Below are 15,958 nucleotides of genomic sequence, written 5' to 3'. Positions count from 1 at the left end.
TTAAAGCAACATTATCCAGCCAGGAAGTTTCTTCTCATTAATCCCTTTGTTTCAACTGAATCTTGAAGCCTAGAGTGTTTTCATGCAGTCATTTTTTTAGAGCCATGAGAAACAACTCCCCTGCTTCTGTAGTCTTCCCCCACCCCCAACCCCCCTGCCCTTTCTCTTCAGCTGTTTTAAGTAATTCTGTTGTGAAATATTTAGGGCAGATACTTCCTCTGTCATCATTGTAAATACTACTCCGTGATCTACATTGCTCTTCAGTAATCTCTTTTTATTCTCCATTCAAACCACTCTTTCTAGCCTGGTATTCTTAAAAAGGGCCTAAGCCGATTGGAAAAGCATAAGAGGCGATTTGCAGAACAGAAACGACTCAGCAAAGTGCACCGTGCTGTCAAGTTCAGCATTGAAGGCAACAGGATGCCCCTGTAGTCCTGGCCCTACCAGAGTGTATCCGGGAGGTATCCCCAAGGAAGCATGCTCTGTGCATGGGCTTGAATTGTCAGCAGCTAGAGTGAAAACAAGTGTGCGTGTGCTTTCTTAACCAGAAAAGGCCTGGCCCACTTTTAGTTACTGAAGTAATGAACTTAACAAACACTTTGTGACTTTCAAGTCCTGAATGTTTAGAAATGGATATGGAAGTCCCTTCCTTTATTGGTACCCCAGGAATTCATATATAATTAAGTCCCTGATGAGCATTTGGTCTTCCTCTTACCCATTTTTATTAAAAATGCTTTTTTAGGGTCCAGGATCATAGCGGTCTGCATTACAGGCATGTGAATGTGAATGTAGCTTCTTAGTGGAAGGGAGGTGGCTTTTTCCCACATTGTCTGTGTGCATTTGAGGGCCCAGTGCATAAAGCCTTGCACTGAACACTTAGGAGATAAATTTGATTGATGGTCAGAAATGAAAGAGTTGGGACCGTTCCTGCAGCCAGACTCACTCCCTGCTGTGCTCTGAGGTTAACAGCAGTGCCTTGTGGCAGGGTGCTCTGAAGAGTCTGAGTGTGTTGCCTTCTTGTGACTTCTCTGGGACCCCTGCTTGGGCAGCTCTTTTCACGGACTACACTCACCTCTGTGCACGTTCGTTTTTGCTGTTCAGCTGCAGTCAAAACAAAGCACACCCTTTCTTTCTTACTGAGAATAGCTGGAAGATAGAAGAGCACTACTGCTTCAGAGCCAAGAACTTTTTCGTAACTTCCCTCCCCTTTTTTGTACTTTTACCCATAAAAACGTCCCCTGACCTCCCTTCTCTCCCTCAGCCACCCCTCTTTCTTTTACCTGGTTTTCACTGTCTTTCCCTCTTTCTATCCCTCTCCCTGGTAGTTTTTCCTCCCCAATATACTTACTTTTGAGAATTGAGAACCACAATCTGGCAAAGAAGTTATAATACAGAGTCTCAGTGGCCACTCTTCTTTGGAAGCCTGTCAGTGTTTTGAAGGGCATGTGCCCTCCTCTCCCAGTATGTGACGGAGAGGCGGGAAGAGAGAAGTGACCAGCAGGAGGAGAGGGAAACTTAAGCTGAATTCCTTTCCTTCATCCCACACCCCCCAGGTCATAATGTGCCAGTATTTACCTAGGCCTGAGTCTGGCTGATAGAGTTCTGTCAGAAAACAAATACGGCATGATCCCGAAAGCTGGTGGTTTCATGTTACATTTTAGGATGTTGTCCTTAAACCACCTGATACCTTTTCCCCAGTTCAGGATGAATCCTTACAGATTCACTCAGGGCTTTCACGAACCACAGAGACACGAAGAGTACTATTAGAAAACGTATTTTCCAAGAAGAAAATTGGAGTGAGTAAATGGCTTTCAAATGAAATGCTCGTTGTTTTAAATGTCATTTTTATCTTTGAAATTACATAAGTGAATATAAAAGACTATAGAATAACCCATCCCCAAAACCCTGCTCTTCCTCAGAGTCCCCACTATTAACAGTTTGATGTGTTAAATGTATTTCCAATAATGTTTCAAAGTTGGTTTTTTTCTGGTTGTAATTATAGAAAAATTTGAGATTAGAAAGGGAAATTGCCCACAATTCAAAAGCAGTTTGATACCATTTTTGCCCTTTTTTTCTATTGATACTTTCATATAATTACAATTATTCTGTATATAATTTTGGTCACTTCTCCTCGTTAAACCACCTTATAGTTTTATCACTTATAATGGATGCCTAATAGTCTATCATGTGAATATATAATTTGTTTATTTATTCCTCTGTGGTTTCTGATTTTTCACTCCTAAATAATGCAGTAACCTATACTACATTGTATGTTTATATGTTAATTTATTCCATGGAGTGCTTTTAAGATAACACTAAAATGACAAAAAGCAATGTATGTTTTTTTATAACCTTTTAAATGCAGAAAGCACAAATAAAATTACTGTCAGTTGTAATTCCACCACACCTTAATATTAACATTTTGGGTTATTTCCTTTTTGTTCTCTTTATATTGTACATAAACATTGCTGGTTTTGTGCTTTGGTATTTTTGTTTTCAAATTTTATGCAAAATTGTTATTTTATACTTTGTTGGATTTGTGTTTTACTTAACACGGTAAACATTCATTTGAGTAAACATTCTTCAGTGACTTAATATTGTGTCCAAATACAGTCGTACCATAATTTTTTAAAGCAAACCTATCTTGCTGATCTTTTAAGCTGCTTTTGGTTTTTCTCTGATAAAACAGTGCAGCATACACTTTTACTGTCCTAAGGAAGTGGTACAGAGTTGAATCAGGAGAGAGATCACTGAATTTGGCATGTTAGGTACTATATCCTGTGTGTTTCCAGGCTTGGGGAAACTAGGCATCTGCCAGCCACAAGTCTTAAAAGTTACAGGACTAGGTAGGAGTGGATTCGTGTCACCTGGGTATGTCCCATTTGAGGAGGCTAGAGGGCTCAGATTGTCAGGGTCCTGGGAGACAGTATTGGCTGGTGTGTACAGCTGCTGGGAGTTGAGTAATTGGTGCAGATCTGAGCAGGTAAGGCTTCTGATGTGGACTAACTACTAAGAATCAGGGCACATTGTCTGAAAGGAGGTCACATATCTGGGACCGTCTAGGAAATCTGGGGATTCGATAGCGTGAGAGAAGCGTAGTTGTTTCTCATCTGGTAATGAATATTTATGCTAACTCAGAGTCCTAGTGCCAAGTGTTAAATTGATACAAAATAATATTTGGATGTGGGATTGTTTCAGAAAATCTAGGGTGGATGATCTACATGGCTCCTGTTCAAGACTGACAGGAGCTCCTGTGTGAGGTACACGCTGAGTCTAGAGGTGGAGTGAGACTTGGGGGGCTCCCCAGCTCAAAGGAACACCCCCACACTGGCCCCACCCCCAGAGTGTCTTCTGGGCCCTCCCTTCTTTTAGCAGTCTCAGAATTGAGCTGCACAGATGATTCAGTAGTAAACATCTGGGGAGAAGAATTAGAAAAACTCCTCTCTTTATAAACCACTCAACATTCTTAAAGATCAGAATTGTCAGTAACACTAGTCAACAAGAAGAATTGGCTCTGATCTTTGATAGAAGTGGCAGACCTTCTCAGCATTTCTAACAGTATCGATTTCTGGAGACTGCATCTCTTCAAGACGCGTAGTTGTTTCAAATTATGAAAAAAATAACCAAAACCAAATCTTAAAACTAAGAGGCTAGCAGGAACAGATGCAAGAAGTGGTAAGCCCCTTGGATCCAAGGCTTAATTTATTTTTCTTCTTGTATCCAGTATACTTATCATAAATCTGATCCATCCCAAAGTAGTGGTAATGATGGTAACAGCTGATACTTATTTTGAGCACTGACTGTGTGCTAGTATTTGACGGTATTACCTCATTTACCTCTCCTGGCGGTCCCGAAAGTACAGACCAGGGGCCAGATTTGCCCAGGGCTACAGAACCTGCTGAGGCCAAGCAGAGATTCACTTCAAGTCTGAAACAAGAGCTCCACAGCCTGACGGGTTCGCTTTACTCATCCTCTAACCTCGTTCATCAGGCTTCATGCTTTTTCTCAGGTGACTTTCCTTGCCTCAGAAGATCAGTCATTCTTCATGCCGGCACTGTTTGAAGGTGAATATGACAAGCTGTCAGCTCCATGCTGACCTTTGAAAGGGAAAAGCATACAGTCAGAATCTAATTTGATGGAATTGCAGGGGGGATCACAGTTTAAATCGTCCCTCTTCCATCTAGATATCTATGGACTGAGGCAAAATTTTAAAATAAGGCACAGTTTGTTACTCTTCATTGAGAGAGTTTAACGTGTACATTGCTAACGCTTGCTCTATTCCTGAGGTCACCAAAGCAGATTATGATTATTCCAGAGATAAGAGCCCTTTTTAACTTTCAGACAAATGGAGGTGAAAGGCAAAACTGGATTTGTGTATTTCAATAATTTGCTCTTTAATTTTTACCCCACTCTTAGTTTCAGGGGACCTCCAAGAAGGGTATCAGTCGACTGGATAAACAGATGAGAAAGTTCACAGATATCAGGAAAAAAAGCAGATCTGCACACGCAGTGAAAATCAGCATCGAGGGCAATAAAATGCCATTGTGACCTTGCCTGGGATGTGTCCCCATCTCTAAGAAATGCGCAATGGACTCTTTGGAGAAAGAAGAGGATATTTTAAATTTTTTTTTTTTTAGTGTTTCTGTAAATGCTTCTGCTTGTATCAAATGTCATAGGACTTGCATTTCTCTCACTTGTATTTAAAACTGTTTGTTGTGTACTTTGTACAGAAGACTACTACTCATACTTCTATAAACTTTACACAATAAAGTTCCATTCTGGTTTTGGGGGGCTGTCTCTTCATTGTCTTAGAGGATCCATTCTCAGTGGGGGGTGAAAATTGGTTTTTGGTGAGGGAAAAAAGTCTTAAATATTACAGTGGTTTGTAAACTGTCCATGTTCAGCCTACCTGACTGTGGCATAATAAGGAATTTAAGGAATTTGTCTGGTCTCCATCTTGGGTTCCTAACAAGGAACCGTGTGGGTGGTAGGAATGTCTTTGTGACGCTAATGAGGTGGCTCATGGTAGGCCCCTAGATAGCTTTAGGGTGGGGGCTGTTACCAGAAAGATCCACCATGTAATTTGAGGGTTGAGACCTTTGGTCAGGCCTGATGCATGATTGGCATGAGGGGATTGAGTCCAGTCACGTGCCCAATCATGTCATCGATCATGCCTGCGTAGTGAAACCCCAGTTAAGAACTCTTGACCCGGAAGCTCACTGGGGGTTCCTGATGGGTGAGCACACTGAGCTGAGATGGTGATGTGCCTTCATTCCACAAGGAGAGTGTGTGTAAGCTGTCTCCTCCCAGAACTTGCCCTGTGTGTCTTCATTTCGTTGGTCTTCCTTTGTAATAAAAATGATCATAAACATAGTGCTTTCCTGAGTTCTGGTGGTCATTTTAGCAAATTTTTGAACCTGAGGGGTTCATGGAAACCCCCAGATTTGTAACCAGTTAGTTAAAAGTGGGCATGGACCCACTTGCTGCTGGCATCCAAAATGGGGGCAGTATTGTGGAAGACTGAGCCCTTAAACCTTGGGGAGTGCAGTGCTAACTCCCAAGTGGTTAGCGTCAGAATTGAATCGCAGTACCCTAGTTGGGGTTGAAAGGAAATACCAACAAAATCTTATTTCTTACTGTTTGTCTTGTTAGGGAAACTTTAATTACTTGATTTTAATTAATTTACATAGATGTTTTCTCCTGGGAAGGGTGCTATAATGAAAAACAGGGTGAGAAATACTGCCGTTAGAGGAAATGTGGATATAACTGAAAATTACTGTGCCAGTTACTGATGGCAGTTGGGCAGTTGGGATAGATAATTATAGTTTGTGGCTGTATTTTGTTTTTGTGATACTTTGAACTTACTTTAGTAGTCTCTAGATTTAATTATGAAGAATCTTTAGTCAAAATGACTAAACCCAAGAACCAGTAATTCTTTTTTATTTTTTACATTTTATTTATTTTTGAGAGAGAGAACACAAGTGGGGGAGAGGCAGAGAGAGAGGGAGACACGGAATCCGAAGCAGGCTCCAGCTCTGAGCTATCAGCACAGGGCCTAATGTGGGCTCGAACTCCCAAACCCTGAGATCGTGACCTGAGCTGAAGTTGGACGCTTAACCGACTGAGCCACCCAGGCGCCCCACCAGTAATTCATTTTAATTGTAGAAATTCTACTCATACAAATTGGAATAGGGTTTCTGACAACCTGGATTTTCAAAAAAAAACCATGAAAACCTCACCATAAAAGCTTTTGAACAGACAAAATAGCATGCAGTGTATGCATTTTACTCAGAAGAATCTCTCAGAATCTCTGCATTTGCTTTCAACAAGCTTAGAAGCACAGATGGAATAGTGAGCTATAAAAGGCAGGTACGTAAAGATATTACTACGTGCTTGCTAACCACTAGATGGAAACAATTGCTTTCTACACTATCCATTTGCTTCATATAAATGGCCTCAAAAAAACTTGTGAGAGCAAAAAAAAAAAAGCACAGCCACCTATTGAAGCCCATGTTGATGACCCTGGTCATTAAAAATTCTAAACAAGAAAGGTAAGAGTCATACTTTCTAAATTTTTTTTTTTCAACGTTTATTTATTTTTGGGACAAAGAGAGACAGAGCATGAACGGGGGAGGGGCAGAGAGAGAGGGAGACACAGAATTGGAAACAGGCTCCAGGCTCTGAGCCATCAGCCCAGAGCCTGACACGGGGCTCGAACTCCCGGACCGCGAGATCGTGACCTGGCTGAAGTCGGACGCTCAACCGACTGTGCCACCCAGGCGCCCCAGAGTCATACTTTCTAAAAAAAAAAAGATTTAAAGTTTACCAATATAGCATTTTGCCATTTGATGGGGTAAGCTCCAGTTACCTGATGGTTTCTCCCATGTAGGGTAAAACTGTTGGTGCCAGGTGTAAAGTGACAATCATGCCTGAGGAATTCAAAATGATGCGGAATTTGTCTTATATGGAAGAAGATTGTTTCTGTGTAAATAAGCCTTGGTCAATGGGTTATTTTAGAAATTGCCAAACCTGGCCTAACTGGCTTTTTTTTTTTTTAATGTTGGAAATATTTCCAGCTAATTATTATGTGGCAAGATTGGCAAAATAAACTCCCAGTATGCCCTTCACCTATATTTAACCAATTGTGAACATTTGTAACATTAATTTATACATATGAGTAACTTGCTGACAGCTTGCTTCTTGCTTCCCAAATAGTTAAGCATATTTCTCTCCACAGGACCTTGAGTTTGTCCCAGTGTTTGGTGGTGGTAACTTTGACCATTTGAATGGAGTGAAACAATCATTTTGTTTCCAGTTAAAAGAATTGTTGACTAATTATAATTATTCTAAGTTAATTGTAAATATGTAAAATACACATAAAATCTGACATCTTAAAGGACCATCTTAAGTGTACAGTTAGTGACATTGTTCACTCTTGTTTGCAATAACCACTTCCTTTCATCTCCAGAAATCTTTTCATGTTAATAAAGTGAAACTACCCATTGAATAGTAACTCCACATTCTCTCCCTTAACCACCCCCCGCCCCCCCCCCCGCCCAGCACTGGCAATCACTGTTCTACTTTGTCTATGATTTTGACTATGACTCTTATATAAATGGAATCATACATTATTTATCCTTTTTGACTGGTGTATTCACTTAGCACAATGTTCTCAAGGTTCATTCATGTTGAAATGTATCAGCATTTTCTCCCATTTTAAGGCTACATAATACTCTTGTATGTAGATACCATGGTTAGCTTATCCATTCATCATCTGTTCATGGACATTTGGGTTGCTTTTACCTTTTGTTGTTAATAATGCTGCCATGAACATGGGTGTGCAAATATTTCTTTGAGACTCTGCTTTCAATTCTTTGAAGTAATTCTACCCAGAGATAGAATTGTTGGATCTTACGGTAATTCTAATCTTAAGGAACTGCCATTATGTTTTCCATAATGGCTGCACCATTTTACATTCCTACCAATAGTGCAAAGGATTCCAATTTGTCCACCACCACACCAACACTTATTTTTGGTGTGTGTGTGTGTGTGTGTGTGTGTGTGTGTGTGTGTGTGTGTTTTAATAGTAGCCATCCTAATGGGTGTGAGGTGGTACGTCATTGTGTTTTTGATTTGTATTCTGATGATTAGTGATATTGAACATCTTATTTTAGTGCTTTTGATACCTTCTTTGGAGAACTACTTATTCAAATATTTTGCCCATTTTTAAAATAAGCTGTTGAGTTGTTGGAATTCCTTATATATTGTGGATAATAACTCTTTATCAGATAAATAATTTGCAAATATTTTCCCCATTTCATTCTTTATTCTTTTTTTAATTTTTTTTCAATATATGAAGTTTATTGTCAAATTGGTTTCCATACAACACCCAATGCTCATCCCAAAAGGTGCCCTCCTCAATACCCATCACCCACCCACCCCCTCCCACCCCCCATCAGTCATTCTTTATTCTCATTGAATGGCCTTGGTTCCCTTGTCAAAAGTCATTTCTGGGCTCAATTCCATCAGGCTATGTCTGTCTTTGTGCCAGAGTGACACTTTTTTGTGGCGTTTTTTGCAACAAGAACCAAGTTTTGTTTTTTTTCTCACATTTGAAGTATCCCTTGATGACATCCTTGGCCTGCAACTGTTTGCCATAGTCCTTAAGCACCACAGAACAGCAACCAACCACTTAATGGGGTTTTCCCTCTGTCAGTTTTATAGAGGCCTACCCATTCCCCTAATTTCTTATAACCTTAATTAGGTTGATTTTGGTGTTCAGCACAAAGGGCCTCCACCAACTTGACACACATGGGCTCATCACAGTTAGATATAAGCACACAAAGGTGGGTTTGGCCCTTGTCTAAGGCTTTGGCAGCTTCACGAATTCCACATGCTAGGCCGTCATGGATGAGGGTGGTCTTCAGCACCTCTTGTAAAACAGTGTTAACCTCCATTACACTTCCAGCAGCAATGACTTCCTCAGTCATGGAGGTGGGTTATGGGTGGAGCCCAATTTTGAGTGCACCCAATCCTCTTGCCTCCACATGACTGAGGGAAAGAGAGCATGGCACTGTTGTGATTACTATAGGTTTGTAGCAAATCCTAAAGTGTGAGTCTTCTAAATTTGTTCTTCAAGATTGTTTTGACTATTTGGGGTCTCTTGAGATTTCATATGAAACTTAGGATGGATTATTCTATTTCTTCGATAAACGTCATTGGGGTGTTCATAGGGACTGCACTGGTTCCATAGATCACTTTGGGTAGTGCTGGACGTTTTAACAATATTAAGTCTTCCAGTCTATGAACACAAGATCTGTATATTCTCTTTCATTTCTTTGAGCAACATTTTGTAGTTTTCAGTGTGTAGGGATGTGTTTATAGACATTTTCTTTGTAGTTATGGTAGTTACGTATAACATACTAAGCTACAAATATTTTTAAACTGTAATTTCAATCACATACAAAAGCTACTTTATAGTCTAGCCCTTTTTATGTTACTGAAATCATAAATCACATTTATATATATTGTGTACCCACTAACAGACTTCTAGTTATTTTTTATGCTTTTATATTTTAAATCCTGTAAAAGAAGTTATGATAATTATAAAACTAAGTTTTATATTTATCTGTGTAATTAGCTCTACAGGAAAGATTTACATTTTTGTATGGCTTCGAATTACTTACTAGTATCCTTTCAATTTGGAGAACCACCTTAAGCATTTCTTGTGGAGCTTGTCTATTGGTAGTGAATTTCCACAGCGCTTGTTTGTCTGGGAATGTGTTAATTTCTCCCTCATTTTGGAAGGATAGTTTTTGCCAGAAACAGAATTCTCGGTTGATGGGGGTTTTTTCTTGCAGCATTTTAATTATATCATCCGACTGCCTTCTGGCCTGCCAAGATTGTGCCCTGGGAGCCAGAGAGGGACCCCTTTACTAGTAAAATGCTCTGCAATTTTGTTTTGTTTTGTTTTGTTTTGTTTTGTTTTGTTTTGTTTTGTTTTGGAGGGCATTAGATTAACCATTGTTTCCAAATTGACTTCTCACCCACCTGCATACTACTCTTCCTCTTAGAGATTGTCAGGCCAGGCTCCATATGGTCTCTGTTATGATCTTCCCCTCCTGCCGTAGAGGTAGCCGCTTTCCCATCTCATGCACTGTGGAACAGGTACGTGTAGTGTGGAGTTAAGTGAGGTCGGTTACCTGTATATAAAAGGATTGCTGAGATGTTCGAGAAGTCCTGAGAGGTGGAATTGCCTAGTGTAGACATGGGCTAGAAATGTTACAAAAATGCATGTGTCTCAAGTTGGCTGATTTTGGTATGTTGAGCTACAGATAGGCATTTCACATGTTCATTGTTTTTTTTTAAAGAAAGTGGTGGGCTGTATCACAGTATTACTAGTATGCCTCATTTTAAGCAAGCTCAGTACATAAATGTAAAGATTTGACCAAAACTTGGAGATGACCGTTTGTAAAAGGATTTACTATAAGATTTTTAAAAAACATTCTTGCTGCCTCAAAGCAAGATTTGAATTAAAAGAAGGATATGAAGGAACAACTAGGGAAAACACCACTCACTCAGGGGGAGGAGGGTTTGGATCTGTGCTCCCCAGGACTAGCTCAGTTCTTACAAAGACTTGTGTCTGAAGGTTCTTTCCATGATGGATGCACGGAGGGAGGCTCAAAGCTTATCAGGCCCTAGGGCAGCGAGTCATCCTTAGGTTTATTTGACTAGAGAGCAATGAGTGAGGCTTTAAATAAAACTTCATAAATGTTTTATGATGACATGTTAAAAAGTGGATTGAAAGTAAAGGAACATGGAGTTTGGTCTCTAATATGTGAGGATCTCCGTGGGTGAGGGAAATCAGTGCTCATGGTTTGAGAGTCAGGAGAGAAAAGGAGAGAGGTTTATTTGATTGCCCGCCCTTTGAGTTTTGAGAAGTGATTTCTTTGTAATTATCTCGTTTCTTGTATGTTTTGAACAAGAAGTTACTTTTTTTGGCTAGAGATAGCAGAGAAATAGAGTTCCCCAGACCAGTTCTGTGTGAGACCAGCACAGGTCAGGGAAGCACTGGTCTCTCGAAGAACTTACCTGTGGATGACCAGTGTAGTTACGGACAGCCATTCCAAGCTGACGTCTTTTGAAACCCATGTCAGGGGGAAGGAGGACCAAGTCAAAGAGGCCATGGGGTCCCAGGGGACAAGAACCATGTCCATATTGTTGTTACCATTCGGTGTGTTGAGCTGAACTAATATATGGCACTTCACATTTTGACATCAATGGTACTTAATTCTTTGAGATGATATTGTCCCTATTTTACAGATGAATAAAATGGTGTTCTGGCCAGCTTCCCTTTATTCATATGCACCCAGCTGTTCTCTGTCTGCATCACACTTTCTTGCCCTGTCTCCTCAAATATCCACCAACCTTGCTCCCTGACTTCCTTTGATCTCTGTTAAAATGTCATCTTATTGATGACACCTTGCCTAACTTTTCTTATAGGAGAAAGCACCTGCCCCTCGCTTTATTTTCCCGGGAGCGCTTTGCACCATCCAACTTACTATGTATTGACTTGTTTGTTGTTGAGTATATCCTCCTCCTTAGAGTGGGAGCTCCATGAGGGCAGGAACTCCATCCGTTCTATTTACTGATGTATCCCCAGCAACCAGAACAAAGTCTGTCATGAAGTACACAGTAAATTTGGCTAATGAATAGTCCCTACTTCCTCTTTTCTTCATTCGTTAACCAATTCATTCAACAAACACTGAGCCCTATAGGTGCCAGATTCTCTCAATAGCAGAGGACCAAAGATGAACCAGCTAGCTTCTGCCCTTAATTAGGTCACAATGTGAGGAGGGACCCAGGAAAGCAAACTTAATTATAAATGCATTATGGTGGGTTTACTGGGGGCACAACTAGAAGAGATCAAGAAAAACTTCATGCAGGAGATGGTGTGGAGTTGACTTCTGAGGGGCAAGGATGATTATGATGGATAACATTTATTGAGTGCTTACTGTGTGCCATGCCTCTCCACTAAACAATTTGAGTAATATCATTTAAGGCTGTTAACAGTTTTATGACATAAATGCTGATATGACCTTTATATTAGGGATGCAGAAAGAGGCTCAGGACGAAGGTCATAGAGCTAGTAGTTGGAGCTGAGGTTCAAATCTGGCTTTTTCTGGTTCCAGATCTCAGGCTTTAACTACGTGCTGGGCAGACAAGCAAGGAAGACATCGTGAGCAGAAGAAGCAATGTATCACAAGGATTGGAACTCCCCCAGGTGTATCCAGGAAATTACAATGATTCCGGGAAATGTGAAACAAGATGAGGTAGGAGTGTGCCACAGTTTGAAGGTGGACTTATAGGCCACAGGTTTTCTTACCTGGGCCTCCCGATTCCTTTCTCTTTCCTCCTTCCAGAGTAACTTGCTCTTGCTACTGTATTAGTCTTCTGAATATGCTGTGATCTGAAGGATGAATTGCATGGTTGAAGCAGGGGATCAACCATGTGGTCATAGTAGCGCTGATGGGAGACGGGAGTCTCTGAGTTGGATAGTAACTGAGAACAAAGGGGACACAACAGATTAAAACATCTTTGGAGAGAGAACTGTTAGAACTTGTTCTGTTTGGCCATTAGAGTTGGAGAAGGAAGAGGCTAAGCCTGGATGGATAGGAGGGTAGGGAACCATTAATGAGGACAGAGCGTAGACGGGCAAGCCCAACGGGAGTGGCGAAAATGGCGAGTGAGGGTGATCTGAAGTTCCCGGGGCTCCCTGAGCAAGGAGATGCGCAATGTCACTCTGGATGTATGTGGCTGGTGCTCTGAGTGGAGTGGAGTCACAAAGCTGGCAGACATCAGCTACGGGGTATTTCTTTAAGTGCCAAGAAAGAGAGGCAGGAGACTTGGAGTGGGACCTTTGGGAACACCAGCCATGAATGCTAGGCATTGTCTCAGTACTTGACATCTTTGGGTGGGTATCTACATTGTTTTCAGATCCTCTCTTGTGAAATCATCAGACACATGTCTAAACCATTCACGGAAGCCTTTGAAATTTTCTTGGCTTAAAAAAAAAAAGTGTCTGAGAGCATGGAGTCTCCTTACAGCATTTTTTTCTATAGATGTCTGAGCAAGATGGCAGGTTAGAAGCCCCTTCAGTCAACCCAGCTGTTTTTTTTTTCTAGTGGCTTCCACAACCCCACCTGGATTCATAGCCACAGTGAGCTCCCTTATCCATCAAATGTGACTGGAAGCTTGATATGGACCCATTTCAGCCCAGCTGTGCCTGCAGCTCACAGCACTCGCTAAGTGTCCAGGTGAATCTGGCCAGGTCTCCTGACCATCACCCCTGCGGGAGGCCTTCCTTCTCTTCAGAGTGGTAGCTAGCACAAAGCACCTTGGCCAAGTGCCCATGTGCACACAGGAGGACCCAGGGGAGAGGGCCAAGGTCAGACGGAGAGCCCCAGCCACTCACTATCTTTGATTTTTTTTTCAACGTTTTTAATTTATTTTTGGGACAGAGAGAGACAGAGCATGAACGGGGGAGGGGCAGAGAGAGAGGGAGACACAGAATCTGAAACAGGCTCCAGGCTCCGAGCCATCAGCCCAGAGCCCGACGCGGGGCTCGAACTCATGGACCGCGAGATCGTGACCTGGCTGAAGTCGGACGCTTAACCGACTGCGCCACCCAGGCGTCCCGCCACTCACTATCTTTGTTCTCCCCTCCTTGGTCAGCAGTGTCCCAGGTTCTGGTTGGGAAGGCAGAGGGGAAGAATGACTTTGCCTCAGACCACCTCCCAGCTCAGGCAGTGTAGGGCCGTGTGTTATTGAGGTGGGATTCTTCATGGTGGTTTTCTTGTCATTCAGGAATTGTCATTCATCTGCTCATTCAGGAATTTGTTGAGATCACTTTCAGTGGAGGAACGGGAACAAGGATGGATGTGCCAAGAGAGGGTGCTTTGGGGTCATATGACCCCAAGTCCTATTCCCCTTATGCCACCTGTGGGCTATGTGGTCTAGGGCAAAAGTCACTTTAGCTCACTAAGCTTTGGTTTCCTCCTCCTGAGGGCATCGATGCCCACTGCACAGAGAGGTCATAGGTGCGCAAGTGCTCAGAAGGATGCCCAGCACACAGTAGGTAGCTTAATAGGTAGGGCTACCTCATTGTGATTTTTCAGTTTCCTCTGTGTTTCAGTCTCACTGCTTAATTTAACATTGGATTTGGTGATATGTGGCTTCACATTTCCTTTACCTCAGCTAGCAGCTGAGGATTACGTGCTCAGGCTCTGGAGTTTGCCTAGACCTAGTCTCAAATCCTGGCTCTGCCAGCACACTCACTGTTTGACTTCACCTGAGTAACTCTACCGATTGGTCCCTGTGGGGATGATGGTGGCACACCCCACCCCCTCGTAGAGAGGTTGTTAGAAGGAAATAGGATCGTGCATGGGCATTGCTTGGTACATGGGAAATGCTCAAGTATCGGTGTTCATCTTGTGAATATTGCCACCCTGAGAAGGCACATTCTTATTCCAAAATTGGGCACTTGCCATTGTTCAAACTATTCAACAAATCTTGACATTAGCTTCTGAGTCTTTTGAATGCCCATAATGGTAAGAAACTTTCAAGAAAGAGCAGGTTTGGGGGAAGTCTGAGAAGGTATTCAGAGGCAAATCTGCTGATTGACATGGCTGGTGAATTAAGATAATTATCTTTCCAGTCAAAAACATTGTGTTTCTTGTAACCCATGCAAATGCATGCACAAGAGGCCTTCCAGCAGTGTGGGCAGAGGCCTCCAGAGGCCCAACTTGGTTCATTACCACTCACTCGTTACTGTTATTTTTTAATTGGAAAGTGAAACCTGCCCATGCTTAAAAAAGAAACATCTCAAAGAATAAAAGTGAAAAAATCTCCCTACCACACAGAGGCAGTCTACAGTTTCCAACTCTCCTCAAGGAGAGTGGAATGTGGCTATATATGGTCCCTTTCAAAACAGCAAATGGGGGCCCAGCAGGCACACTGTTCTGCACCTTTTTCTTCCCTCTCATGAAGCTCTCCTGAGGGTATGGCTTTCAAGGACTTCCCTCTACAGAGAGGCACAGACTATTGAAGAAATGCCCAGGGAAGGCCTTTGGGACTCCCCAGATTCTTAAACACTGTGGTGGCCGGTAACTGGCCCTGCTCCTCGCTCTGACGTGCCTATTTGTCAGCTCTCTCACTTTAAATCATTTTCCATTCACTTCCTTAGCCAGCGCTAATAGTTGGACTTCTGGAGGGAGAGAGAGGGAGGAAGGGAAGGAGAGAGGGAGAAGATAAATTGAGGGAGAAAGAAAGGGAAGAGAGGAGAGGGAGAGGAAAGGTGGGGCAGGGAGGGTCTTTCACCCATGGCCATCTGGTTGTTATGAATTGAACTGTGTTCCGGGAATGCAAGCTGGTAGAGCCACTCTGGAAAACAGTATGATGTTCCTCAAAAAACTAAAAATAGAACTACCCTACGACCCAGCAATTGCACTACTAGGCATTTATCAATGGGATACAGGTGTGCTGTTTCGAAGGGACACATGCACCCCCATGTTTATAACAGCACTATCAACAATAGTCAAAGTATGGAAAGAGCCCAAATGTCCATCGATGGATGAATGGATAAAGAAGATGTGGTATATACATACAATGAAGTATTACTTGGCAATCAAAAAGAATGAAATCTTGCCATTTGCAACTACGTGGATGGAACTGGAGGGCATTATGCTGAGTGAAATTAGTCAGAGAAAGACAAAAATCATATGACTTCACTCATATGAGGACTTTGATGAACATAAGGGAAGAGAAACAAAAATAATATAAAAACAGGGAGGAGGACAAAACAGAAGACACTCATAAATATGGAGAACAAACTGAGGGTTACGGGAGGGGTTGTGGGAGGGGGGGATGGGCTAAATGGGTAAGGGGCACTAAGGAATCT

At 42.0% G+C, this 15,958-nt stretch overlaps 1 protein-coding gene and 1 pseudogene across 4 annotated transcripts in view; one reads left to right on the top strand and one right to left on the bottom strand.

The window, feature by feature from the left end:
- IWS1 (interacts with SUPT6H, CTD assembly factor 1) overlaps positions 1 to 5,373 on the top strand; it is a 41,530-nt gene extending 36,157 nt beyond the window's left edge. For 2 of the 4 annotated variants that reach the window (XM_047871385.1, XM_047871384.1), the window contains exon 14: positions 4,417 to 5,373. In XM_047871385.1, the coding sequence (XP_047727341.1) occupies positions 4,417 to 4,548 (132 nt within the window). In that variant the 3' untranslated portion in view covers positions 4,549 to 5,373. The other 2 variants (XM_047871387.1, XM_047871386.1) reach the window with 2 other exon arrangements.
- A 3,157-nt stretch (positions 5,374 to 8,530) lies between these two features.
- LOC125171664 (40S ribosomal protein S12-like) lies at positions 8,531 to 9,039 on the bottom strand (annotated as a pseudogene).
- Between the last annotated feature and the right edge of the window lie 6,919 nt (positions 9,040 to 15,958).

Source organism: Prionailurus viverrinus, chromosome C1, assembly GCF_022837055.1.
Source record: "Prionailurus viverrinus isolate Anna chromosome C1, UM_Priviv_1.0, whole genome shotgun sequence".
Classification (NCBI taxonomy): domain Eukaryota; kingdom Metazoa; phylum Chordata; class Mammalia; order Carnivora; family Felidae; genus Prionailurus; species Prionailurus viverrinus.
This window is presented reverse-complemented; position numbering and strand designations above follow the sequence as displayed.